This window comes from Epinephelus lanceolatus, chromosome 21 (genome assembly GCF_041903045.1).
Source record: "Epinephelus lanceolatus isolate andai-2023 chromosome 21, ASM4190304v1, whole genome shotgun sequence".
In the NCBI taxonomy this organism is placed as follows: Eukaryota; Metazoa; Chordata; class Actinopteri; order Perciformes; family Serranidae; genus Epinephelus; species Epinephelus lanceolatus.
Genome location: NC_135754.1, coordinates 31354558 through 31381816, shown reverse-complemented (window position 1 = coordinate 31381816; position 27259 = coordinate 31354558). Strand labels below are relative to the sequence as shown.

Below are 27259 nucleotides of genomic sequence, written 5' to 3'. Positions count from 1 at the left end.
TCCAATTTAATTGTTGTCATGGCAATGAGGATAAAAATATGCATGAAATAAGTGTGTCTGTGAGGGTAAGATACATTCTCCTCTTGCAGGGTTCCCATGGATCATTTAAAAAGACTTTAAAGGCATTCAATTCATTAATCTAAATTTAAGGTCTTTATAGGTATTAAAATGTCTTAAATCAATATTTCAAAAGTATTAAAAGGGACCTGTTATGCTTTTACATATTTTACATGTTGAACGTGGCCAAAGTTTCCAAAAATGAGTTCAGCGTATCTGACTAGTCCCTGTGAGCTGACCTGACTTAGCCTTCACTAGCTACATGTAGCTACATGCTAATGTCAGTGATATGTGTTAACTTGGTGGCCAATGTTGTACATTTCTCTTCCATTCCATACAACCCTTCTGGAATATGCTGGTAGTGTTTAGACACTTTTATTGGTGATTTTTTTAAGGTAAAAAGTGCTGCTATTCTTAATTACAGTCATTCCTCACCTGCAAATACACTGTTAACATATATGTAGCTACATGCTAACATCAGAAAAATGTGATCTTGGTTGCTGATGTTGTAATTTTCTCCCTGATGTTGGATCATATTCCTGCTGAAACATGTCCTGTCATGTTTAGAAGCTTTTACTAGAATTTTTTCACAGTAACAAGTGCCGCTATTTCCCATTATAGTCACTTCTCGGCAGCAAGCACAGTGCTAGCATACATGTAGCTACATGCTAATGTCAGAAAAATGTGATCTTGGTTGCTGATGTTGTAATTTTCTCCCTGTTTTCCAATCATATTCCTGCTTGAACATGTCTAGTTGTGTTTAAAAGCTTTAACTAGTCATTTTTGACAATCCTGTAATCCTCAGCTGCATGTACACTGCTAACGTACATGTAGCTACATGCTAACATTAGGAAAACATGATCTTGGTTCCTGATAGTGTAATTTTCTCCCTGATGTTGGATCATATTCCTGCTGGAGCATGTTCAGTGGTGTTTAAAAGCTTTTACAGGAAATTTTTTGACAGTAAAAAGTGCCGCTATTTCCCGTTTCAGTCATTCCTCGACTGCAAGCACACTGCTAGCATACATGTAGCTACATGCTAATGTCAGAAAAATGTGATCTTGGTTGCTGATGTTGTAATTTTCTCCCTGTTTTCCAATCATATTCCTGCTTGAACATGTCTAGTTGTGTTTAAAAGCTTTAACTAGTCATTTTTGACAATCCTGTAATCCTCAGCTGCATGTACACTGCTAACGTACATGTAGCTACATGCTAACATTAGGAAAACATGATCTTGGTTCCTGATAGTGTAATTTTCTCCCTGATGTTGGATCATATTCCTGCTGGAGCATGTTCAGTGGTGTTTAAAAGCTTTTACAGGAAATTTTTTGACAGTAAAAAGTGCCGCTATTTCCCGTTTCAGTCATTCCTCGACTGCAAGCACACTGCTAGCATACATGTAGCTACATGCTAATGTCAGAAAAATGTGATCTTGGTCACTGATGTTGTAATTTTCTCCCTGTTTTCTGATCATATTCCTGCTCGGACATGTCTAGTTGTGTTTAAAAACTTTAACTAGTCATTTTTGATGGTAAAAAGTGCCACTATTTTCCATTAAAGTCAATCCTCAGCTGAATGTACACTGCCAACGCACATGTAGCTACATGCTAACATTAGGAAAACATGATTTTGGTTGCTGATAGTGTAATTTTCTCCATGATTTTGGATCATATTCCTGCTGGAGCATGTCTAGTTGTGTTTAAAAGCTTTCACTGGTAATTTAGGACAGTAAAAAGTGCCGCTATTCTCCATTACAGCCATTCCCTGGCTAAAATAAAATTGCAGAGACGCAGGGATACAGACGACCCGTCAACGCTGATGTGTCAGAGCAGACTGGGCTTTTTCAGGAGGGGTGTCTTCTCAGACAGAGGGTGAACATTCATCAGTTATTTCCCAGTTCTGTTCTACTCTCGTCCTCAACACAAGACAAAAAATATTTTATGTTACAATAAACATTTTGGCAAAATTGTCCCTCACCTTAAGAAATTTATATTTATATATGTTGACTTGCCATTGTAAAACAGGTCTTAAATTTAATTCCTGCTGGTGTCAACAAAGTCTAAAAGTCTTCATTTGAACCCTGTCTTGACAAAATAATTTTCAACAAATCATGTGTTGTATTGAGCTTTATCCAGATTATAATTTAAAGTTATATTAGTGTTCAAACTTCTATCACACAACAACATGTTTACAAAGAGCTGCAGTATACAGCCTCACGTGTGCCATGGGACTGTGCAGAATCTGATTTTGGAAATGCCACTCCCTTTGTTTCTAAAAAGGGGAAATTGCTGTTTTCCTGCATTTAGATGTTACTGGTTACGTCCCTGATGTGTATACTACCTCTCTAAAGTTTGTTTTCTTCTTGCCATGCTCCTAAACTGCAGTGAGTTGTGCTGTGAGGTACATTTATAAAGTGATTGGAGGTGTTACACGAGCTGTTTGTTAACTTTCTGGAACGACTATTTGTTGGGCGTGTTTGTGTATGTAAAGATATTGTGAGTGTGTATTTTTAAGCAGTGTGGCATTATCTAATTTGTGGAGCTCTTTCAAACCTATATTTTAGGAAAATGCTAGAAATTATTATGTATTAAGATATGTGTTTGCATGCGTGTGGGAGAGAAAATCCTTTGAAGGACTGACTACATGAAGGCAGCAGGGGGGCTGAGCTTTTGAAAACGGCAATATTGAAGTGACATTTTCCTCTGAATATGACTCAGATATTAAAAGTTCAAACATTGTACTTTGCCTTTTATACCAGTGTGTACTAATTGAGTTGTTGGAGCCAAGCAAAGCTTTTAAAAGATTGTGTATGTGTCTGTGTGCGTGTCTGTGCCAGGGCCAGAACCAGAGGATCAGCCCGTGCTCCACCCTGACCAGCAGCACTGCCTCACCCCCTGCAGGCAGCCCCTGCTCCACCCTCCCTCCTGCCATGCCTGGCCAGGCCGGCAACAAGGACTGCGCCTACGGCTCTGTCACCAGTCCCACCTCGACACTGGAGAGCAGGGACAGCGGGATTATCGGTGAGATCTGCACACAGATAGACAAAGAACAGTCTTAAAAATGCATATAAATGTAAAATACAATGTCTTCAAGGGATAATTATTCAATATTGTTCTTATTGTCTGCTCTCTGACTTCACTGTTCTGTCTGTGGCATCTAAATCATGACAAAAATATATTGTTATATTATGAAAAAAGCCAAGTCATTTTTGGGCAGTGTAATTTTTAGCAGACATTACTCAAACAGGAGTAAATAGCATAATTGGTGCCCTTGTGTGTATTTAGCAGCAGGGCGGTTTATGTTAGACTTAAAATAAGGAACATGTCACACAGTTTAAAGATGTGGATCACGGATGTGTTTTTGGACAATAATGGAGGTCCATGACTACACAGACAGCACTTCTTTGTGTAAAAAGTCACAGTTTATTTATTTCTTTACAAGGGATTTGTTGGCAATTAAAGCAATATAGATTTCCATTATCTTTTTTGGACAAATCCATTACCTGCATGGAATGTTTTAGCTGCTCTTTATATTTATCTAGTTTAATTTATATACTGTGACTGTCTTTGTTAGCTTTAACATTTAAATTTAAACATTTAAACATTTAAATTCCATTCATAATCATCTAATTTTACATATTCAGAGCTCTGTACTCATACTAGGAAAGGATCACATTTTTTTAAGTCTATCTCAAAATAGAACTAACATATCTAGCCTGGCATCGCCATTTGCAAATTGGTCTGGAATTTCTTAGTTTATTTTCAAAGTGCATTATCACCAGCCAAAGATCAAAATCCCTCTGGATACAAATGGATAGACGTTCAGCCAATCAGAGCAACAAAATGTGATGTAGCGCTGATCAGAACTGTTCAACGCAAGGAGCGGTTAAGTTTCACTTTTACTGCGCCCAGTGTTCTGCTGCTCCGCCTGTGTGTGTGTGTGTGCATGTGTTGCAGTGTATAACTGAATGGAATATGTATTCCAACAGCACTCCTAATAAACAGTCCAGCTCCAAAATTAGAACATCAAAACGTGGCAGCAGATGTTTTAATCATGGCAGGCTGCCTCAAATAAATGCATGTGTAGGAAATCCTGGGATATGTACATTTAAACAATTTTTGGATGCTGTTGTCAATCCTCTTGTCCACACTGTCTGCTTTGAGATCCCCTCCTTTTCCAGTGTAAGTGATGGTGAACAAAATCTAAAGTTCTCACTCTGTGCAAAAAACATTCATGAAGTTCAGCAGAAGTTAATATGAAGCTTCAGCAGTTACACAAATCAAGTGGGTATCTTCCAAAGTCTTCTTAGTATGATAATCCTTCTTTGTGTTTCCATGGACAGTGTTTCCTCGCTGAGCCGTAGCAGAGGATCGTGACAAAATGTGAATTGAATTTCGACTTAAAAAAAACTGTAACTTTGGTAGATACCCACTTGATTTGTCTTACAAATTGATTTAACTTTAGAATACAGGACTGTGGAGCCTGTCCACTCAAATCGCTCGCAAGAAGGGATTTTTTGAGACCAGTATGGACAGGAAGAAGAATTATTAAGGCTTATCTAAATCACAGTGTCCAGAAATCCTTGTAGTGTTCATATAGGCATGTCTATATTGTATTAAGGAAGGACCCACCATAATGATTATTTGTACTATATATCAGTTACTCATCCCGTGTTACACTGAATTTGTGAAGAAAACTGTTTTTCTTGCATACCTCCATGTTGAATGAAGAATCCAAAAACTGAGAAAATTCATGATGAAATGGAATAAAGGGGTCCACATTTAAAAACATGGGTCCACATTTAAAAACATGCGTTTACCAACTCTCACACCACTCTTGACTTAGTAGTGCTAATGCAGACGTGTTTTAAATAGTTAGGTTTTAGTGAAAATGCATGTGTTTGGGAAGTACTGAGCATAGAACTGGATAAATGAGACTTGGATTATGGGCCAATGACGTGACGTTCAATTTTGATGTCCAAAGCCCTTTATGAAGTAAAAATAAAGAAAGTGTTCATTAAAAAAAATGTATTTATTCAATCTGTTTATCAAGTGATATGAAAATGTATTGAAGGCATTACAAAGTTAAAGAATTACTAGACATAGTCACAAAAACGTCCGGCCCTCATGGTGAAATGGAAAAAAGCTACAAAAAGTGTTAAAAGAAAAACAAATAAAACCTAAAATCTCCACCACGGGCATGTTAGAGTGTTGCCAACAATATATTTAAATATTACAAAAAGTATGTCATCCAGTTGATTGTTATGTATTGGAGCATTTTGTCCCAAAACTGGCAGTCAGCCAATGTAACCCGTGCTAACAAGACATTTTGTTTTGACATGTTATTAGACAGGATGTAACACAGTCAGGAAGACCCTGAAACAATGGTGAAAGGTTAATAAGGCTCTCTGAGAAGGTGTTTAATTTACCCTTTTCACTTATTGGTACATTGTGGGGTGAAGTCCTGTGTCATGTGGGATGACCCTAAAAAAAAAAAAAAAAAAACAATATTGGTTTTTGGATTTTTCCTTCATGGTGGACAGCGATGTAGTGTTACTTGATGAGGCTTAGGGTTAGGTTACTGGTTACTGAGGAAGAAGTAGATATACTCTAATGTATAGTTCTCAATCTCAACCCAGGCCTGACGTGTCCCAGGTCAGACTTTTTTTTTTTTTAAATTAATAAATAAGTCGGACATTCTGCGAGGGTCCAGGAGGACCGAAACATTAGTGTTCACTCATAAATTGTGAAGCTGAGCGAGAGCAGTGTGCGGGATTTTCTGTTCAAAGGCTCAAGTGATATTTTCAAACACACCTGCATCTGAGACAGTTGGATGTGCAACTACCTTTCTTCAAACCAATTAAATAAATAAACAATATTTATAAGTGTGCAGGCAGGGAGAGAAGGAGAGGAGGCAGCAAGGCTCTGTGCTGGGCTCTCTGTCTTTCCTCCCGGCCGGAGCAGGGAGCCTGTCTGTCGGGGAAATACATTGAGCCACCGAGCTGGTCCATTTTCCGTCTGAGACACATGCAGCTTGCGCCAGCACACAGCTGGTGTGTCCTACGCATTAGAAGCCGACTGGTGCTTTTTGGAGGGGTTGGGCTTGGGTTCAGTATTTTATATAATGATCTTGGACGGGCTGGGTTTGGGCTTCATCTCACATGGGTTGGTTCGGTTCAGGTTGTAATTTTTTCAGTCTGTTGAGAACTCTAGTATACTCTCCTATATATTCCAATGGCTTTTTGGCTGGTAGGTGGGTGTATTGTAAACAGCCAGAAAAAGAGCTGGGTATACCCCCCACTACACCACTAACTGTAGGGGGAATGGGAGAAAAATAAAGTTGTCTTCATGAATTTAAGGTAACATGGGGTACGTAATTGATATACAATTGATCATTTGAGGGGGTGAAGTATTCCTTCAAGATGACCTTGAAAAAATTTTAACAGTTTGAGGCAATAAAGGTAAACTTGAAGTGGTAAAAAGCAGGCAGGCAAAGCAATAAGCTAAACAGCTAGACACTAAATAAAAGCTTGTAAAACAAATGATATAAAAAGAAAAAGGTCCTGAAGTTAGTCATGCTCAGACATGTCCATAGTCTGGAATAACTGACAGTTAAAACATGTGACAGTCAGTGGGAACATGCCTGGGGTTATAGCTCGGCTCCCATAACCCAAAATGACTCTAATCTCCAAACCACCTCAGAGCACGATAATCTGAATACTTATTACAAACTGTACTCGACTCCACCTGAGCTGTGCGGTCAGTTTCCAGTCACACTGTGGAGCTTGTCATGCACAGTCAGAACCAGTCTGACCTCCCACTGGAAGACAATTCAGGTGTCATGTTGACATCAACTGTGGCATTCTTGCATTGTAAGCAAGAAAACAGGAGAGATAAAAGGCTCACCGATGTGAAGCGCTGATGTCAAAACAGGTGCGAGCATTGTTCCCTTGCAACAATGGTGAACACCTGCAGTGTGATGAGTAAAGCATTACATAAACACAGATCGATTCAGAACAACGGTAAGTAAGTGTGAAAGCAGATGGGCCGGGTAAAGTGGAAGGAGGACAGTGTGCAAGTGGCCTTAAAATATGACACATTTCTCACATTGAACTAGTTGTAGCTGAAGACGATGTTTTGTTGTGTTGCAGCCACACTGACCAGCTACTCGGAGAACATGGAGCGAGGCGGAAAATACGGCGAGGGCTCCCGGGGAAACCTGAAGCTGTGGCAGTCCCAGAAATCAGGCATGGACTCGTTCCTGTACAGGGTGGATGAAAACATGACCGCCTCCACCTACAGCCTCAACAAAATCCCTGAGCGCAACCTGGAGAGCATGTCCTCCCACTCTGCCCACTCCATCCCTCTGTACCTCATGCCCCGCCCTAACTCTGTGGCTGGTGAGTCCCCTTCCTCTTTCCCTCCCTCTCCTGTATGAATGTAAAAAAGGAGGCAACAGTTCGTCCGAGGAGCCAGAAATAAGATTATTTACAAGTGCATGGGCATGCAGTTTACCGATTCTGCCAAAGTAGAGTAACTTTTCTGGCAAAATTGGATTGAACTGCTGGTTCTGAGTCCCAATTTCTGACTCCTTTAGTGCTCCCTCTTCTCTCCTCTCATGCCTTCTTTCCTCGCTTGTTTCCTCTCAAGATAAAGTATGATCCTTCCCTTTAAATGTGAATCCTGTAGACCATGAATGTGACAATGAAACAGGTGTATAGGAATATTAAAGGGATAGTTCTGATTTTTGAAGTGGGGCTGAATGAGGTACTTGCATACAGTAGATGGCGGTTGGCACATCCCCAGTTTGGAGAAGCAGACAAGAGTACTGCTACGGAAGCTAAGCAATGTACAGCTTTGGACAGGTGCAGCAGCAAAAAATGTTTTAGCCACCTTAGACAGCCTTTTTCGACAGAAAACTGAACTGAAATAGAGACGTATCGATGCTTTCTTCAAAGGCACCAGATTCAGTTCACAAAAAAACAGTCAGAACAAGGGGATTGTTGGTCTACCGCCGCCTCGATCAGTTACTAACCTCCACCAAGGCGGAAATGTTTGTGGTGCCATCTGTGCGTTTGTCTGTTAGCCAGCAGGATTACAGGAAAAACTACTGGCCCGATTTTCATGAAGCTTGATGGGGCAATGGATTCTTCTCTGGCACAGGCCAAGAAAGAACCTACTACATTTTGGAGCTGATCTGAATCTTCAGGGGCAGATACACATTATTTTTTGCATTCATTAAACTTGCAGACATGCACATGGCTCTCACATTGGACGTCACCAGCAAACATGGAGGTAGCTGAGTCAGAATGACTGCAGCTAGTAGTGCAGTGCTAACAACAGCAACAGTGCTGACAGAGGTACAGTGTCAGTCGGGGTTAGCTCACTCACACAGAGGCGACCAGGGTGGGAACAGGAATGTAGGCGTTATGCATAGACTGTATAGAATAATGGACATAGCGTTCGGCATTTGGCGTTCGGCATTTTGCCATCCTGGCCAAAGTTTCCCTTTAATGATACAAGATGCTCCCACATCTCCCAACGTGTTAGCAGACTGTTTTTAGATGTTATAAGAGGCCTACAGCTCCACCTCTCTTCTATAAAACTCTGACGTCCTTGCAGTAGGATCCAAGTGGAAAAGTGTCTCTTATTTAGGCATCACTCTTCACAGCATAAATTCTGGTTGCACAAATACAAGTCTGTTTTCTCATGTCGAAGTACCTCCCAATCAGAAAGCCTGACATCAAGCAGAATCCGCTGTTCAGTTTTTGGGAAGCAAAGCCAGAAGTGACCGTATTTGGATGAGAGGGTGGAGCTGTGTAGGAACAAGGGGTGGATGTGAATGAGAACCAGTCAAAGCAGCCTGTCCTTAATTATGAGTAACTTTAAGCCTTAATGAGATGTAAATAGGTGAGGTATATAAAAATTCACCCTCTGTACAGTTGTCATGAATGTTGAAACTAGCTATAGAGACCAAAACCATTTTTGTACCAGGCTGTAAACATGTTTATATCTGCTGTAAAGTTGTGCATTTTAACATAGTGGGCGTCTGTGGGGACTGACTTATTTTTGGAGCCAGTTTTAGGGGGCATTAGAGGATCTGCAGTTTTTAGCACTTCAGTGATGGCTTCAATTTTCAGCCCTGGAGGTTGCTGCGTGGCGTTGGCAACAATGCCGTCCTGCCACTCTTTAAAGCTGTAAATGTCATGTGAACACTGCCGACACTTGGCCTCTGCCGAGTGCCCTTGCGGATTGTTTGTGTTATCATGTAACTTTGGTGAATCCAGACTGACTCCTCTAAACACTAAAGTCACACAATAACACAAACTGATGGAGGCAGAGGTAGAGCAGCAGCTCCTGTGTTCAGCGAGGTAAAATTACTGTTTTTGTCAATGGGGTCTGGCTTTGATGAAGGCATAGATATGATGACCTCAGTTGCCTGTTGGAAATTGCTGTCTGACAGCTAGATGAAGTAGAGAAAATATCCTAAATAAAGTGTACTCTTAAACTGATATTGATATTTTTCGATGGCTAAATACGTTCTGCTGCTGCCCCCCGTCCACAGCAGTACATGGCTGAGCTTCCATGTCAGTATCTGTTGTCCAACATCCACTGTGGAATGAAACCCCACCCCACAAAAGCTACACTATCCCTTTAATATTTTGGAGGAGCAAGTCCAACCTCATGGTGGCTTTTGCAGGGTAATCTGTGTGAAATTAAATCTTTAGACCCTGTTTTTGTTGCCATATTTCAGCTACACTTACCTCAAACTCAGCTGTAAAACACAAACACAGAGCACTCTTTTCTCTACCTCGCCTCGTCTCTTATCGACAATTAGCAGTGATGTAACTCACTCCGATTTTACCCATAAATATCATGTTTTTATTCATTATTGGGATGTCAGCCAGCAGCTCAGGAGGGGGCGATTGTATCTGCAGACTTATTGCCAGGTATTCTGTGAACCAAAATGAGCACAGATCCCAAAGCCCCCGACCACATTTCTACCGCAAATCTGGTATAAATCAGCCTAAACTTCCTAAAAATCTGAGCCTGGTCTTATTAGGAGCTCAGTTGTGGTTTGCTTTGACTCATTTTGTCGTCATTTTTTACACCATTGTTTCATTATGTCGTGAGGAAACAGCTCTCACTCTCAAATTTCAATTGGTAGCGTTGAAATTTCTGGTAGCTGCAAATCCGCAGTGGTATTTTGTTAAACTCTCACAACCCTCTGGTGTGGATCGAAACCACAGAGCAGAATAATACAGTCTGGGAAAAATAGCTTCAGCGGGAGAACATACTGCGGCTGGAAGAATATCACATAAAAAAACAGGCATTTGTGTTGCTGACAGAGGTCTCATTGATGTGTGTTTCTTATTGTGGGCCTCAAACAGGCTCCCAGAAGTAACAGAAAATATATCAGGAAAAATGTCAGTTTCATAACGCTGAGGCAGTCCTAATGGGCCTGATTGTATTATTGTTCTCATCATGAGAGAGGCTGTTACAGACGATGAGCTCTATTATGCACTTCACCCACTCCCACTGGCGAAAAAAAGCGTGTGTGTGTACTGTAGACACGCACATATATTTCACTAAACACCGTAATGTGGCTGACAAGGCCCGTCGCTGCAGCTCTGACCCTCTCTTTATGCTGGTCATGTTCTGCTGTTTGACACTGCTGTCTGGCAGCGCAGCGACTCCGCCAGGGTTTAGAGATTCACCCTCGATCTCATCTCCGCCCCTCAATACCCACACCTTCAAAGGAGTCTGCTGGAGACGGCTTTAAAGACGTTCTGTAAGCTGCAGATGATGCAAAAAATAAAAGAGAGGCTACGAGGAACAAAAAAAAAAAAACCATGATGTTTCTGAAGGCATTTGTATTTGTCAGGAATTCTGTAGCGAGCGGAGGGAGATGGATACATGTGGAAGAGGAGTGAAAGTAGAGTTTCATAATCTCTCTCTCCCTCTCACTCTCTCCTCCACAAAGAATTATTAGATGATGTTAGGGATGGGAGGCGAGCACAGGCTGAGGATTGGCTGGGCTCACACAGCAGTGGAACATCAAAGCCCCAGGCATTAACCGTTTCTATCCCCCAGAGTGACAGAGAGAGACTCGCTTTGATGTGTGGAGGGAGAGAGATGGAGCGAGAGCAGAAGGCGACTGGGGAGGAAAAACGAGGAGGGAGGGGGGATACTCTATTACCTAATGAAGGCAGTGCGTTGGTAGAGCTTAAGATGGATATGGAGGATGGAGTAACCGAGACGGAGTATTTCTTTTTCTCTGGCGCTAATGCTGCTCGCTTGAGAGGAGCAGAGATGATCAGAATCTAAAAAATGAGTCTTTACGACCCATCAGGAGTTTAATTTGTTTTTGAGTTTTCATTCAGTGAGGAATTGTATGTAAGTAAGGACTAATTCATTACTAGTGGTGGAATGTAACTAAAATCATCAAGTACTGTACGTAAGCACAATTTTGAGATACTTTTACACTTCATTACCGTAAAACTTCAATTAAACACCCAGTCCCTTTTACTAGCCTGGTGTAGCTACACATTTTGACAGATAAACTGCTGTCTACATTAGACGCCTGGTCTGGTTGCTAAGCAGTTTATTTTTTAAGTTCTTCAGATGAATATAACCAGGTTGTTGGCCTTCTCAAATTATGTGTCCATTCCTTGATTACCCTGTGAATTATTCATGTTCCTTCAGTCTGCGAGGGTCCTCACATCAAAGGAATCAAAAAGATTTTTCATAAAAATTAATCCAAGTTGTGAGTATTGTTTGAACAGGATAAAGTGGTGTTGTGTCGGTATGCCAAGTGCCGTAATCCTTGCTCCGATGTGCTGTCTGTCAGAGCTCGATCGAACGAACGATTCAGAATTGATATATTAGTAAATATATAATAATATATATAATATATATATATATAATAATATAAGTGAAATAATACTGGTTTATTTTAACAATTTGAATGTTTTTCCTGATCTTTGCTAATTAACTGTTTTGTGTGAAAGGAATTAAAGGCCTGTCCCAGATATAGGCCTGTTGAGTTCAGTGATTTCAGCAAATAATAGCCCGGGCTATTAACTGAAATTTTATGGTATTTCAGTTTTATGCTACTTTATACTTCCTCTCCACTGCATCTCAGAGGTTAATAATGTTCTTTTTACTCCACGACATGTTTTTTTTTGACAGATATAGTTGTTGGTTACATTTTACAGAAACAGACTAATACAAAATAAAACTGATATTGGACATTAATCAACAAAGAAATGATGATGTATATTATAGATTAAGATAAGAGTTAAGATACGAGCAGTACATTAACGAGTTAAAATTAGCTCTACCTTTACCAGCTGCAGCATTAAAAGATGAACATATTAATGAATAATACTTACAACTTAATAATATAAAGTATGTAGATACTCTGAAATGAGTTACTTTAAGTATATTTTGATGCCAGTGCTTTTGTACTTTTTGAAAGCATGACTTTAACTTGTAAAATTTTGTCTTATCAATCAGTCAATCAATTCTACAATATTAATAGCTATAGCACCTTTCACACAAATCAATGTGCTTCAGGGTGCTTGACAAGTGATAGACATTGACAATATTACTACGTTTACTTAAGTGAAAGGTTTGAGTACTTATCCCACCTCTTTTCATCACTAATTCCTCAATACTATCCCTAAAAATGGAAATTAAATAAAGAGGCACTACTGTGATTTAGTATCGTACCTACATAAAATTGTGTGACCAACAAGCGTCAGATTTAAAACAACAGAACTGATGCAGCAAAAACATTCTGACTTGTAGTCCTTAACGTGGGTTAAGCTCCAAAACACTACTTTCTACTTTTCTCATAATGCAACTAGATGTTTTGTTAGATCCTCCCTGCCTGGGTAAAAAGCCTGAACATGCCCCCTTCACAAATTCAAAATGCATTTAAACCCTGACACACACAATCCACCACCTTTTGACTTTTGTATTTCTATGTCGGGAGTAGGGGATGAATGTGTGTCCCCTGGCAGTTTGGGGTTGTAGTGTCAGGTTCCAGGTCAGCTATATAGCATTAGTGTGGAGTAGGGGTAGGCGATACAGCCAGAATCTTCAATCAAAATCCAAATTATGGCATATGTAATTTTGTGTCAGGGTAACAGTATATATAATGATAAAATAATTGTTCAGCAAAATATAAAATTATTTCAGTTTTAATCAGAAGCTTTAAAGTTCCTGAGAACAACAATTTCAAGTGTTTCTGTATTTACAACTGCACCGCCCAGATCACGTTACCTTGTCATAAGATGATACAAGAACCACAAGGTCACAGCAGAATCCAGCCTTGATCTGAAACATAGCTGCCCCCAATACGAATTTGCGTTTCCTGACATGACCCATCCTGCTCTCTCTTTGACTGGCTAGTACTTGTTGCCTTCACTGGTTGAGCTGGTTAGATTTAGGTAAGAGGAGTGAGATTGGTTAGAGTTAGGGTTAGACTGTGAGGGTAAGCAAATCAGAGGCAGAGTAGACCAGATCATGTCTTTGTTATTGTAGAAAATGCTAATTTACGTCCTGAATTGCTCCTGCGGTAGATAGCGTATTGCCAAACTCTATCATCGGACACCTTTCTGCTACCATGGCATGGAATATACCACCATATCGCGCAAGCCTAGTGTGGAGGCACGAATCTCAAACATTTACCTCTCAAAACTTTGGCAAATAAAACTTTTCTTGCCTCGATTCCACAGGAGGGAATGTGTTTTTTTTTAATATAATTTAGGTGAACTGACCCTTTGGAAATGCCATGTTGAAGGATCTATATGCACCAGCTTATATAATTGCCTGGGGATTGTGGGATTCCTACTCATATAAAGCCTAAAGAGGAATAAAAGACACTGTGAGATTCTGTGAACTCACTCTATAGTCTCTAAATTCACTAAATTAAGATAACAGCTCACCCGAGATAACATTTTTCAATTTGGGGGGCGGACAAGTGTCATTGATTTCCTTTTCCACCATTTTTTCTCCTGATTATCCCACCTCTGCTTACATACTCGGCGTAATACCCAGGAAATATTATTGTTTAAGTGCCAGGACCTCCATTATATATAATCTGGTGTCATCTCTCGGGGAGATGAGAGGAGAATGGTGAGGCGTTTAGAGCACCAGCAGCCACCTCATATCTGAGATGACTCGTCGGCTTCCCGGCTGATATTGTGACTGGCTCTGGACGGCAGCCCAGCTGGTCTTTGAGTGTGTGTGCGTGTGTGTTTGCACGCATGCGTTCATGCTATCAGTCACTCTTTGAATCAGGAAGTGTCTGATGTGGCTATCATTGCCCAAAGCAGCTGAGCTCTCTGCTGCACAGTTAGACTTTCTCCTCACTTTCCTTTTCTTACTCTCCTTGTTTCATACTATTTTTCTTTCCTCTTTATTCCTTTTCACCGTGTGTGCAGTCTTAGCGCATTGGCTCAGAAACTGTGAATGTGATCCCCAGCAGCCTGCTGCATTGCAGATAGAGGTGATGAGCACACAGATTTGATTCCTCACATTCAAACACAGTTGAAAAGCAGAGAATAAAGGGAGCCTTTCCAGCCTTGTAGCCCTGAGTCATTCTTCCTTGGTTTAGCCGCAGATTAATGCCTCCACTGTCTCCGCTTTTAGCCCAGTTGGATGACCAGCACCCACATTCCCATCAGGGCCAAGCCTCCAGCATTCTCAGCTGCCATTTTCCCTCCATTTTGGGAAACCCATGTGGCTTGTTTTTGGGTCCTTGGCCTGGGTGACTCAATCAGTCCCACACACACACACACATAGAGCCATGCACATGCTCAGTACGTCACTGTGATTAACTCCAGCGGCACAGAAACCACTTTTTAAAGCAACGACAGGATCAGTGTTGTTGGTGGTGGTGGTGCCACATGGAGGGATTATCGTGCCTCACGTTTTGGAGTGACTGAAGAGAGACAGACAGAAGACATGAGAATGAGAATGAGAAGAAGCAGTCACACCTTTTCCTAACTCCTTGAATATGACTTGGGATCTCAGGACCTCAGAGTATTTCAGGTATAGTGTCAAAGAAAAAAGGATCCCAGCTCTGATAAGGATAAATCCAGCTTAATATCATTATTTTTGTAGCTTGTGCCATCATGATAACATTGTACTCACCAACTTAATTGTTAAAAGTAGTCAGATGGGGCAAGAAGCACAAATAGCCAGACAATCGGACATGTATTTAAAACAAATCTGATTTATTTTTGAGAGAAAACCATGGCAAATAGTAAATTTATTACCCAAACTGTCCGTTGTAAACACCCATCACAGTCTGCATACTGACTTCCTGGTTTCCTGTGCTGTGATCGATTATTGCTAACATTTCAGGTGCACTCATTTTCAGATTTACCTCCAAATAAAGTAGTTCAGATAATCGGGATAAACTGTTGGCTTCATCCTGTCCACTTGCATTCCTCCCTGCTCAGACTTCCCCAGTCTCCCAAGAAATTAACTAAGTGAGTGCAGTCTTTTCTTAATTGATACAAATACAACAGCCCCTTTTGCACGACCTTTTCAAATCGGGAATGTCGCGCCGTTATTCTGCCTTGCTGTTCTTTATAAAAGGTGTGATCGTGGAATGGGGGGCAGAGTTTTCTTGCCTTCGAGCCAGCAACAAAGGTAGTAACGGTACCAAATTGTCATCTGTGGACGAATGTGACATTGCGACGATGTATTATACACGTGCCCCACCGCCGGGGGATTGAAAAAGCAGCTAGCAGCAGTTAGCAGCTAACTCATAGCAGAAGAACAGCAGCCATAAGTGTCCACAAATTGGGGAGACGATGATCTCCTCACCCTCTGAGCAGAGGACGAGATCAGCCGCCATTTAACAGGGACAGTAAATTCATGTAGCTAAAGGCCGGGTGACGCAGCCATACCTACTTTTACACTGGGGCGGCATTATGCTGCTGTTGTTTGGTTCTGTGTAAAAAAGCAAAGGCGGTGTAATAAAGGGACTCCGTAACAGCCCCATCACTGGATCTCTGTGTGAAAATGAAGGGCTCATGATAATCAGACCCAAGTTGAAATAAACTGAAATTACTTGAAATAAAAATAAAGAAAAACACAGGCCTAAAAGGTTCCCAGAAAATAGTTACTCAGATTTGTTTTGAGTCCCAAACTACTAGTTTGTGATTCATTTTGTGTCTCTAATAATCTGTCACTTTGCTCTACTGCTCTACTTTGCCATTATCTGTGCTTTTTAGTTTTTTCAAACCACTTGTCCTGTCAGAGCACTCAAAATTCAAACGTGTTATTCTTAAATAAAAGTAAACATGAACAACCTCCAAATCCCAAAACTAGAGTGCTAAAACTCAAATTTATGATGTCATTAAGTATAAAGTTTGGAGCTGCTCCATAGACAGTGAAAGATGTTCTAGATGACAAGTTGAAGACTTACCTGTCTGGTTTCTGGCTTTAAGAGAGAGTCGCTTATGTTTGCAAATATTGACTGGACCTTCTAAGGCCATGGAAATAACATATTGGAATTCTTAATTAATTAATTATCAAGGAACCCTCAATCTTAGTCCCTTCATCTCTCCTGGATTTTACTGTTCAGAGTTTCCTCCCTCCCCTCACCTCCTAACTGGGGTTCAGGTGTGATGGAGAGTCAGGTCCATTGCTTACTCACGCTGGCTGCGTCTGATCTCATTTAACATTCACTGGTTGCAAGCGTCGGCCCTGAAGACACAGCATGGTGTGAACAATCAGCAGCTAGCGTCAGACGGCGCTCACTCCATGAATAAGACATTTGTCTGCTGAGCTAATTAATCCTGAGAGGGGCCGGATGGCATCTGCCTCCGTGCCGCGTGACAGACACTGAGAGGAGGGAGTTTTAGGACAGAACCATGTAGGGCTGACTCGCTCTTTCCTGTAGGAGTTAGCAAGTATGAGAGCGGGAGCCAAACAACTGCCTCAGGACTCTGGCATGAACCAATGCCACCTTCTTGTGTGTGTGTATTAAGGGTTTGTTTAGTTAAAATGCCTCTCGATGTACATGACAGTGACAGTAGTATCTTTTTTGTCTCTCCTTCTCTAAAATATCCTCCTGTGTCTCCCTCTCTCTGTCACACACTCAAACAGCCACCAGTTCAGCCCACCTGGAGGACCTGGCATACCTGGATGAGCAGAGACACACTCCATTACGCACCTCGCTGCGCATGCCCCGACAGAGCACCACCTGCGGGCCGGGTCGCTCCGGGCAGGACCTGAGAGGTGAGTGAGAGTTAAAGAGAACACACACACAGACACACACAATCCCTTTACTCTTGTCCACTGAGACTTTACTCAGTCTGTCTGTGCCATGTGAGCTGCACAAATTCAAGACATAAAGGACGCATTGTTATATAATAATAAAGGGGAAAATACAGTCAAACATATCAAGAGTTAAAGGACATCCTTGTAGCCTGCTGGTTAAGGTGTTTATCATGTAAATGCAGTGTCCCTGGTTTGATTTTGGACAGGACCCTTATTGTATGTCATTCTCCTTCTCTTGCTATCTCCCCTGTTTGTTGTCTGGCTCTACTTTCATTGTTGGTAAAGATTGAAATACCCCTAAAAAATTAAAATGAAAAAAGGATATCATAAGATTATTTTTAGAGTTTATTTTTCTGTTAAAACGGGCTAAAATTATTATTCCTTTCTCTATATTTTTGGGGTATTTTTACCTTGAACTGTGGACAATAGAGATCTTAACAAAACAGGAGAGGAGTGAGATTACATGCAACAAGTCTATGGCTGGAATTGAACCTGGGATAATGCAACTGCAGGCACATCATCTTGAACCTGTAAGCGAACAGGATCCCAAAAAGTAGGATTTAAAATTTGCAGAAAATAATAATAAATTTACTTTAAGGGGACCTATTATGCTCATTTTCAGGTTCATACTTGTATTTGGAGTTTCTACTAGAACATGTTTGGATTCAGCCGATATCTTGCGGTCCCTGCACCATCATTGCAGCTGGGGAATGACTGTAAGGGAGAATAGATATTGGCAACCAAATGTACTTGTGTCCCTGACGTTAGCATGTAGCCTCGTGTAGCAGTTTAGGCCAGAGTTATATTTACCTCATACCTCATCCTTCATTGTGATGTCATATATAAGGTACAGGAAAGAATAAAGGTCCCCTTTAGAAAGATTCCATTTTATCCATTGCTCAACCTGACAAATTGCAAAGAAAAAGCTGTTCGCCACAAGAGACACTGCGCCCTAAACTCTGGCTGTTCACATAAGAACTGCAGTATGAGCCGATATGCAGACATTTGCAGTTGAACAGCTCCACGTCAAATCATTCCACCATCATTTATTCTCCCTTTCTCTTTAAAAGTGCAGTTTTGTTTCAGGTTTGGCCGCGATTAGACATTTGCTTCACATCATACACAGTGCAGAGGCAAACAATAGGGCACTATTCTGTTTTTCACCCACAAACAACACAACTCAAAGCAGCTGAGCATCGCAAGGCGAAGCTGCATGACGAACGAGTTATTTTTAAATCAAATGAAAGTCACTGAGAGTTGATTTGCAGTTTGAAATGTGTTTCAGGTGCAAATGTCTGCATGTATAGCTACAGAAATGCTCCCGTATCAGACCAGTGATGCTGCGAGCTGTCGGTGCTGGACACTGGAGGTTGTCAGCTGTTGTGTCCTTGTGTGTTTTTGTGTGTGAGACAAGAGAGACTGGGGGAGTGCACAAAGAGCATTTTGTCAGGTTGTGTCACCACCAAGTTAAAATTTGTCTGAGCGCTTAACATTCACAGTCAGCGTGCGCTCCGCTGCACACTGTTCAAGTCTAGCACACAGCAAGTGCCTCCGTGATCGAGCAAATCTCCTCAGCCTCCTCACCAAATGGCCAAATGGCCTTATGTCACAACATTATGTGTCCCCTCGCCCTTCTTCCTCAGTCACTTAGCCAGTAATGAGCACCGTAATGGCAGCCCTCTGCCATCCAAGCGAACACAAATATGCGTCCCCGTGTGTTTTAAACACCTGTTTAGACCCCACTTAGCTGAGAGTGCGCTCGGCTGAGCTGCGATGTGATTCCCCTGCCCGAGGGCAGCTAGCTGCAGACAAATGCAGAGTGAGCGTGTGCTGGGAAGAAAAGGTAGGGAGAGAGATGGAGATTGAGATGGACACAGACAAAGGGAGAAAAGACAGGGTAGGGGAAGAGCAAGTTCCTCTCAAAGCTCCGCTGTTACTGCCAGAGCCACTTGTTTCAACCTTCCTCCTCTAAGGGCAGCCAAGTGTGTTTACAAGCCAACTGACTGCGTCCTAGCATGCGTTCTGCCTCCTCGGATCAGTGTCAGAGCCTCCCTGAGTGCACCGCTCCTGCAGTCTCACCGGGAGAGACAGAGAGCGAGGCCGAGGGAGACACGGTGTGGAGGCAAAAGACTTGAAAAACGGGGTTTTTCCCCTGCAGATCATACGAGGACAAATTCCAGAACGCCTTTATTCCAGAAATTTGAGATAATAGAGTTACAGGTGGGGAATCACTGAATGAAGGATCAGCCAGTTACTTAACTGTATGTGTGTTTGCATCACAAGTTGTCATATTAGTCAATGTTTTTGTGGCATGGTTTTAATGGTCAGTGCCTGTCTTACGAGTTGGTCTAGAGCAAGATAAGTAGTGTCCAAATTGAATATTCAGATGATTTGACTCACAAAATCAAAACCAAGTTCATGCTCCCTGGAGGCTGAACCCTTTCCATTTTGGACTCTCATGAGTTTTCCTCCAGCACCACCCTCATTGACGGCCCATTGTACACAATATATTTAAAGGCTGGGTTGCCACTAAATACATTCTAGATATTCATGATTCCCAAAGGAAGACTTTTACAGGCCGGGGTGATCCCATTGCCTTTTCCCCAGCACCAAATAGTCCAGTTTCACACAAGATATTACACAATGTAATAATTAGGGATACACCAGTTTATAAGTCAAACATTGTCAAACAACTCACTGTTGTGTCACATCGATTTTGCTCAGGCTTCATTAGAAAACACGTTTGGGATGAACAGAGAACTTCCCTGGGATGCCGAAAGTTACTATCGTTGCGTCAGAGAGCGCACGCTATTGATTCCTTGATGACGCTGCATTATGAACAACAAATCTGTGTTGACATCGGCAGGAGGAGAGTGAGCTAGTTAATGTTAGCTGTTAGCAGTTAGCAGCAGGTGGCCACAACTAACAGTAAACTGGGGTTACATTAAGTTCCATAATAATGCGATGCGTTCAAGCTGTAGAGGTATTACATTACCTGCGTTTATCACATTATTAATACCATGCACGCCACAGAGATCACAAATATTTTAACATATTGTGCGTCACAGAGAGGCTCACTAGTTGTTTTGCTTCAGAGACCGCTGGATGCAGAGTTAAAGAGGAACTAGAGAAGAAGAAGACTGCTGGTTATGTGTTGGTCAGGTGGTAACCAGCTGACAGATGCAGCTCTCTCTCCAGTTGGTTTTTTGTCAAAGCTTCTTTTGATGCCGGCCATCAGGGGCCCGAGCTGTGCTGCTGTTTTGAGGAGAATGAGTCAGACTGTAATGGACCTTCTTGTGCTCCTGCCTGCCTACCTCTAAGATTTACCACCCACCTTATCTATTCACCGCAAACTCACTCACATAACTGTACACTGCACACACATTCGCTCCCTCGTTTGTCTTCGCTTTCTCTCTCTTTGTCTCTGTCGCTCCCTCCCTCCTTCCCTCCCTGCCTCGCTGTCTTTCTATGCCTGCTCGCATACACAAAACAGGCCTTGTATTAGCTGATGGTTGCAGCTTTTGGCTGATGATAATATTTTCAACTACAGAGGATTTTATTACTCTCATATATACCAGCTGACAGAGGACGCAACTTAAATAATCAGTCTTGGAAATTCAGGTTAGCGCAGTAATTGGTTAGACATTTAGAGGATAACACTGGTGATATTATTGTCAACAAATACCATGAAAATACCAAAAGCAGAAGTGTATTGTTCCTAGTTACTAACACTGTCTCTGTTTATCTAAAGGTTGATACAGATGATTCCTCTGTGCCGTAGACCAGGCATGTCGTGATACTAGAAATGTAGTAGTCGATAACAATACCAGTGACATTCCACGATTCTCGATACCCAAGTCGATACCACACTAAATGTACTTGAAAGTACATTCCTTTATTGAAAACATCTAGATTCAGTTAATTAGATTCATTATTAATCCCTAATGATCCCTGATGATCTGCCTCAAGTGTATAGTACTTATCTATGTGGGTTCATGAAGTTTTGTGGGCAAGGAAAGCGTATAATAACGTACACTATATTTGACATATTTTTCTTTTGTTGTCGTCATTTGGCACTTGAATATGTAAGATGTGATGGCTGGTCTTTGTGGTAGGCTATTTGTCCCGCCCTGCCTCCACTGTGATTGAACGGTTGGATAAAAAGTGACAGTGACAAGTGTAGCGTTTTACCCAAAGTTGAATATTATTTCAACTTTTGGCGACCAGAAAAAAAAAAAGCACAAAATGTGCAGCATTAAGCACAGAATAGATGCTCAGTGCCTCATGACACTGCTGCCATTTGTAGCATAGTGTAAATATACTGTGCTCCCATTGCAAAGAATTAAAAAAACAACCTTCAGGCAGAAACTAGGGATGCACCATATTGGATTTTTTGCCAATATGCAATATGCTGATATGTAACAACTCATTTGGCCGATGACCGATACAGATATCGATATACCTACTTAATTTTAGTGATCATCAAGTCTCTACTGTAGTTTAATTAACATCATGCATGAAGACTCTTATCATGACGGCCCACCAGCAGATAGAGACTTGAAACACACTTGAAACACTTTTCAGTCTATGTAATATTCATCATGTTGGCCGATTCTGAAAGTTGATTTTAAAGCCAGTATCAGCTGATACGGACAACGTGCCGATATTATCGTGCATCCCTAGAAAAACTTTTCTTTTCGATGAGTTGAGGCGGAGCTGTCTGTTCTGTGTTGTTCTTCCATGCTGGCAGGCATTCTTCGTCTTCCTTTGGCATTTAAACGACAGACTAGAATCCCTGGTAGGTGTTTATTACCCTTTTTCCATTTGCCGCTCTGAGTAAAGTCATGCCGCGCCAATTTTTGTTTCCATTGTCAGTTTTTAAACGCGCTCTGCCACACAGCCACACCGGAGATGGACCTTCACAGGAGTAGGTCAAAAGCCAGGCCACTTGCCCTCAAGCGGGTAGTGGTGACGCCGACTGCAGCCAACCCCCGACAACCCCCCTCTCCCAAATCCCTGCTGTGCTGAGCTGACGGCTCAGGCCAAGCCAGCCCATTACTGTCGAAAAGGGGTATACAGTAAGCTGCCCCGTCAGTGCAGTCAACGTGTACCATCACAATTTCTGAATTTTGGCATCAACTTGGTATTGTGTTGTTTCTTGATTCGTGACTCCCCTACCATAGACATCCATTGTTTAGTAAGAACATGGGCATTGTTGTTTGTCTCAAGTCAATCCCATATGCAACATCCTGCTGCTGTAAATACTAAAGCATCAAATGTGTATTAATCCGCAGCTGAAAATAGTCCCCAACAAATGCGCAATTTACTTGTGTTTGAGTTACGTTTGTGGAAAAACTACAGTGCCCAGCTGTTTAAGAAAATTACTGAGCCTCTTTTAAAGATGGAGCTATATATTGATTCTATATTCAGACTGTTTTTTAAAAGATTTATTGCACATATTTAGTACGAATCAATGGGCTTGGAGCTGACTGCCACAGACAGTAGGAATAGGAATGTATTGTTTTTTTTAGTGAGAAAAATATAGAATAATCTCCTCTGTTGAAAGAAAGCAGGTCTGCATTAATTTGAATAACCATTCTGTTTATAGTAAGCATTTATTTACAGCAAACACAGACTTAAGTATGCCCGTATTGCTGTCTTAGCCAAGTGAACAAGATAACTAGTCTAGATTTGATGATCGTGCATGTTTCCAACAAAACAGCTGACGAGTTTGAGATGATTATCTCGCCTCTGTGTGCTGTTATTCTTAGTGATTGACGCCACTGCCTTAATCTGTTTCCTGTGATCCGATAAACGCATTTTCATATAAACAATCTAGAATTTGAGATGTGATATGTAGGTCTGTCCTGAGGTTATTTTAGGGCTTTGCCATCTTATATAACATATTGACATAATTTCTCCTTGTTGCTTGGCTGCAAGACGTCAGTAAATAGTGTGCCAGCAAGGAAACAGTTATGTGTTACATGGCAGTTTGCAGCCATGAGGAAGATTAGAGCATATTTTCGGGAGAAATACATTATCCATAAGCACATCCAGGTTTGTTCTGAGCCTGCTGTGCAAATTACATAAGATTTTTTTCTAAAAAAAACAGAAATTATGTAAGATTCTGTTGGTGTTGCATATACTAGCTGTAGCTGCACATCCACTGTCAGGAGAGATGACTGGAATTTTAACTGTATGTATGAGAAACCAGACAACGTCCTCAAACTCCCACATCAGTTAAAAGAAAAATCTTTCACCTGACCTGAGATAACCGGGCACCGCAATCCCCAGACCCCTCACAACAAGCAGACAGATCATTTAAACCACTTCTCTTCCTCTTCCTCCTCCCATCATTTCCTCTCTTCTTCCACCTCTGTGCCAACCCTCCTCTTCTTCTCCTCCCCCCTCCTCCACTTCTTATCCTCCTCCTCTTCCTCCTCCTCCTCCTGTTCTCCCCTCCTTCCTCAAGGCTGTTCAGCCACCGTGAGTCATCCTCACCTGGTGAATAATTAAAACGTCTGAGACTCTCGCTCCGTCTGGCCATGGAGGGTTGGTGGTAGAGGAGGGGGGTTGGGGAGGAGGGAGAGGTGGAGTGATACCTTGCTTAACGTCGCCTGAGGGGGAGTGTTATGGGCAGGATTATGAGCAACTGCCATCCATCCATCTATCCCTCACACACACACACACACACACACACATTTGCTCTCCCCGTCCTGGAAACAACTCCCTCAGCCCCCGTTCACAACATGGCTGCCATGTTTTTCCTGGAATACCTGACACAGCGGAGCAGTAGTGGCTGCACGACTTAACGCGCACAAAGCGGTGTAATCGTTGCTGCCATTTGGAGGATGGCGCCCGATAGTGCGCGGGTGTGTTTAGTAATTCCACGAAGGAGCTTTACAGGCACGTTTGGCATTCAGTCACCCCCACGATAATTGGATTAGCGCCACTTAAAACAGAGTAGCTGTGGGTATTTAGCCTCTTACTTCAGTGGCCTATGGTATTGTTAATGACAGCATTGGGTAGTTTTTGCATTTCCCATCACCGATGTTGCATCAGGTCCATTCTTTCACAGCGTGACACCCAACTGGAAGAATGTTACATCAGTTTCTGAATTATACAGTCTTTCTGCCTCTTTGTCTCTCTCTGACTGTGTGTGTTTATGTGTGTCTGTTGAGTTAGCACTAAAATAATCTGACCGGGGAATATGGATGAAATGTCTTTTATTACATTGGGCTGCAGCTGGCACAGAGCTTAGTGCAGTAAAAGGCAGCGCTGGCCATGTAAACTCAGGATAAAACCAGGACAGCTTTTCACCCATTTCCAGGTATATCTGTTTTTGCTGATTGCATAAGCAAGAGTATCCTTGGCGTGATCGTTTCTTCTCACTCTGCGATTATAATTAGCATTCCTGGACAAAAAAAAAAAAAAAGAAGTCATGCTTGCAACAGCACTTCAGAGTGCTGTGTGGTAAAAGAATACATTAAGCGCAGTATCAGCTCATTATGTTTTGAAGCCGTGCTCCTAATCAGCACACTGGAGTCATTTACACAAGACATACAGCTCTAATACAACACCCCCTCCCTCCCTGCCTGCCCCCTCGTATATTTTGCAGTCCTGTACCTGCACACAGTATAGAAATTTCTGCCGACACACATAAATTCTCCTCGCCCTCACCATCTTATCCGACTGGTCTAATGTATGATACATATTTCCTACAGCTCTGACTCACTGTGTGCTCATCGCTAGTGTACTGCAGGGTGTGAAAAGAACTACTGCACTAGCTGTCATCTGACCAGCAGCTATTTCTCACTGCACACTGATCAAACTGAACCTCGACGCAGGAACCAAAAGAAAAACTGAGGTGTAAATCCGGTTCTGCAGTTTGTCTGAGGATTTTTGTAACAACTCCAAGTTTGGGATTTCTGTTGTTTTGTTGTTGATTACTTTATGTTAAAGGGACAGTTCGCCTCAAAAACTAAAATACATTTATGTATCATAGCATATTCCTAATGATACCAATTCACGTTAAATTCATTGGTGCCAGATTTCAGCATTTGGGTTAGAATGCTGGGTTTAGACAAGAGGCCAAGGTGGAACCCAGCCACAGCGCTCCAAGGCCGACAGCGGACCTCTGCGGAGCCGCTGGGTTCGACTTCAGACAAGAGACAGAAGCGCCCAAGAGCTGGGAAGCTGGCCACAGAGCGCCACAGCCGCGCTGTTGACTTCCCAGCGAGCCAGAAATATCACTGCAGCACCAATCTGCCGCCATACTTTTTCGGCATCTGGTCTGTTTCCCTTTCTGTATTATTTTAGTAATAGCTTAGTATCACTGCTAGATGAGCACACACACACACACACACACACACACACACACACACATACAAGCCGACAGACAGACAAATTATTAGCTCTTTTGTGATTAGAAAAGAGCAGCAGAGCATCATTTTTTGTTTTAATCTATTATGTCACACCTGCAGCTTGTTCAGAAATTAAATATTTGTTATTACAGAGACGGTAAAGCACCAAAAAAGGCACCATTGGGTACCAAATTCCAGGTACACCCAACCCTACTCACCCGCCAGACGTATCACTGTGCAGAAGGAGGCGTGCATCTACTCATGCTCGTGCTTGTGCTGAGCTGTTAGCCAGCTCAGTGATGCTAGGTGAGTTAGCAGTAGATGCACGTTTCCCTCTGCATGGTGATGTGGTTGGTGGGTGGAGTTAAGTGGACAGAAAATAGTTCCTACATGAAACTGCTCACAACAAGGTCTGTGGATTATCTTGAGTAACTGGATCATGATTTCTGGAAAGAGACATTGCTGTTGAGAGTACGATCTAGTTCCATGATATTGGAGATAAGGCAGATATCTCTACGGCCGATATCTCCAACACTCTGCAACTGACACCAAAACAATCTAGATTAATTAATAGCACTACAGGTAAGAGGAAAAATATGTACTTTTGATTTTGGGGTGTACTGTCCCTTTAAGAAGTGGCTAGCTTGTTATTCACACATAGTAGTCTGTGGATTTTGAGGTTGGAGTCCCCCATCTGAGGGTCGAGTTACTACCAGGATTCAATTATTTTTATGGGGATTGATTGATCTTCCCGGGCGCAATGGAACCAATTAGATTCTCCCAAAAGTGCGAACCTTACCCAACCTCCCCTCCAGACCAACTGAGGACGACGCTCGATGTAATTCAAAGGATTTCAATTAGTAATCGACCCCAGCCTGGTGGTTCCCCTGTATTTCTGACATCATGATGTGCTGATGCTGTTGCTGCTTCCTCTTTTTTTTTCTGTTCATTGAGCTACACCTTGGCCTGTGCTCTGACAACACTGTCGCAGTCCTCATTCCTGTCCTCACTGCCTTTCTTTCTCCCCTCTCTCATTGCTCTCTTTCACTCTCTCTTTCTCTCCTTCTCTCTCTCGTCTTGTGCTTGCTGTTCGTCTCAGCTTCCGCTAATAACACCCATGCCTGGCAATCCCAGTCACGTAAGTTACTTTAATTTTCATTTGTTGCATCAGGCTCTGCTCACAGTCGCCAAGCTTGCTGGCTCGTGCTTTACAAGTCAAAGTGGCACACACACACTCTCGCCAGCAAAGTGCTTTTGGATTATTCACGTACAACTCACAGTCTCAATCAGGCGTAATTGCCAGATTCTGATATAACATTTGAAGAAATGACACACCAGATAGAAGAGAGCATGTTTTTTTCCTTATAATCCTCAAATCAGTTTAAAAAGACGGGGCCCAGGAGATGACACCCAGAAGCAGAAGACTTAAATTTTACACTGAATTTATCACACAGCTTCAGAAGTTCACACCAGATTCATTTTACCCTCATTAGTCTTTAATGGTCCATATGCTGTGCTGAAAAGATGCCCAAC

The 27259-nt window shown here is 42.0% G+C and overlaps 1 protein-coding gene across 15 annotated transcripts in view; it reads left to right on the top strand.

Annotated features, from left to right (window-relative positions):
- The window catches only part of tanc2b (tetratricopeptide repeat, ankyrin repeat and coiled-coil containing 2b), a 254073-nt gene that overhangs the window by 190561 nt on the left and 36253 nt on the right, over window positions 1-27259 (top strand). For 8 of the 15 annotated variants that reach the window (XM_078163100.1, XM_078163097.1, XM_078163096.1 and 5 more), the window contains 4 exons: window positions 2894-3077; window positions 7208-7456; window positions 17190-17321; window positions 26826-26864. In XM_078163100.1, the coding sequence (XP_078019226.1) occupies window positions 2894-3077; window positions 7208-7456; window positions 17190-17321; window positions 26826-26864 (604 nt within the window). Of the gene's footprint in view, window positions 1-2893; window positions 3078-7207; window positions 7457-14994; window positions 15120-17189; window positions 17322-26825; window positions 26865-27259 lie in introns of those variants that run through there. The other 7 variants (XM_078163101.1, XM_078163099.1, XM_078163098.1 and 4 more) reach the window with 2 other exon arrangements.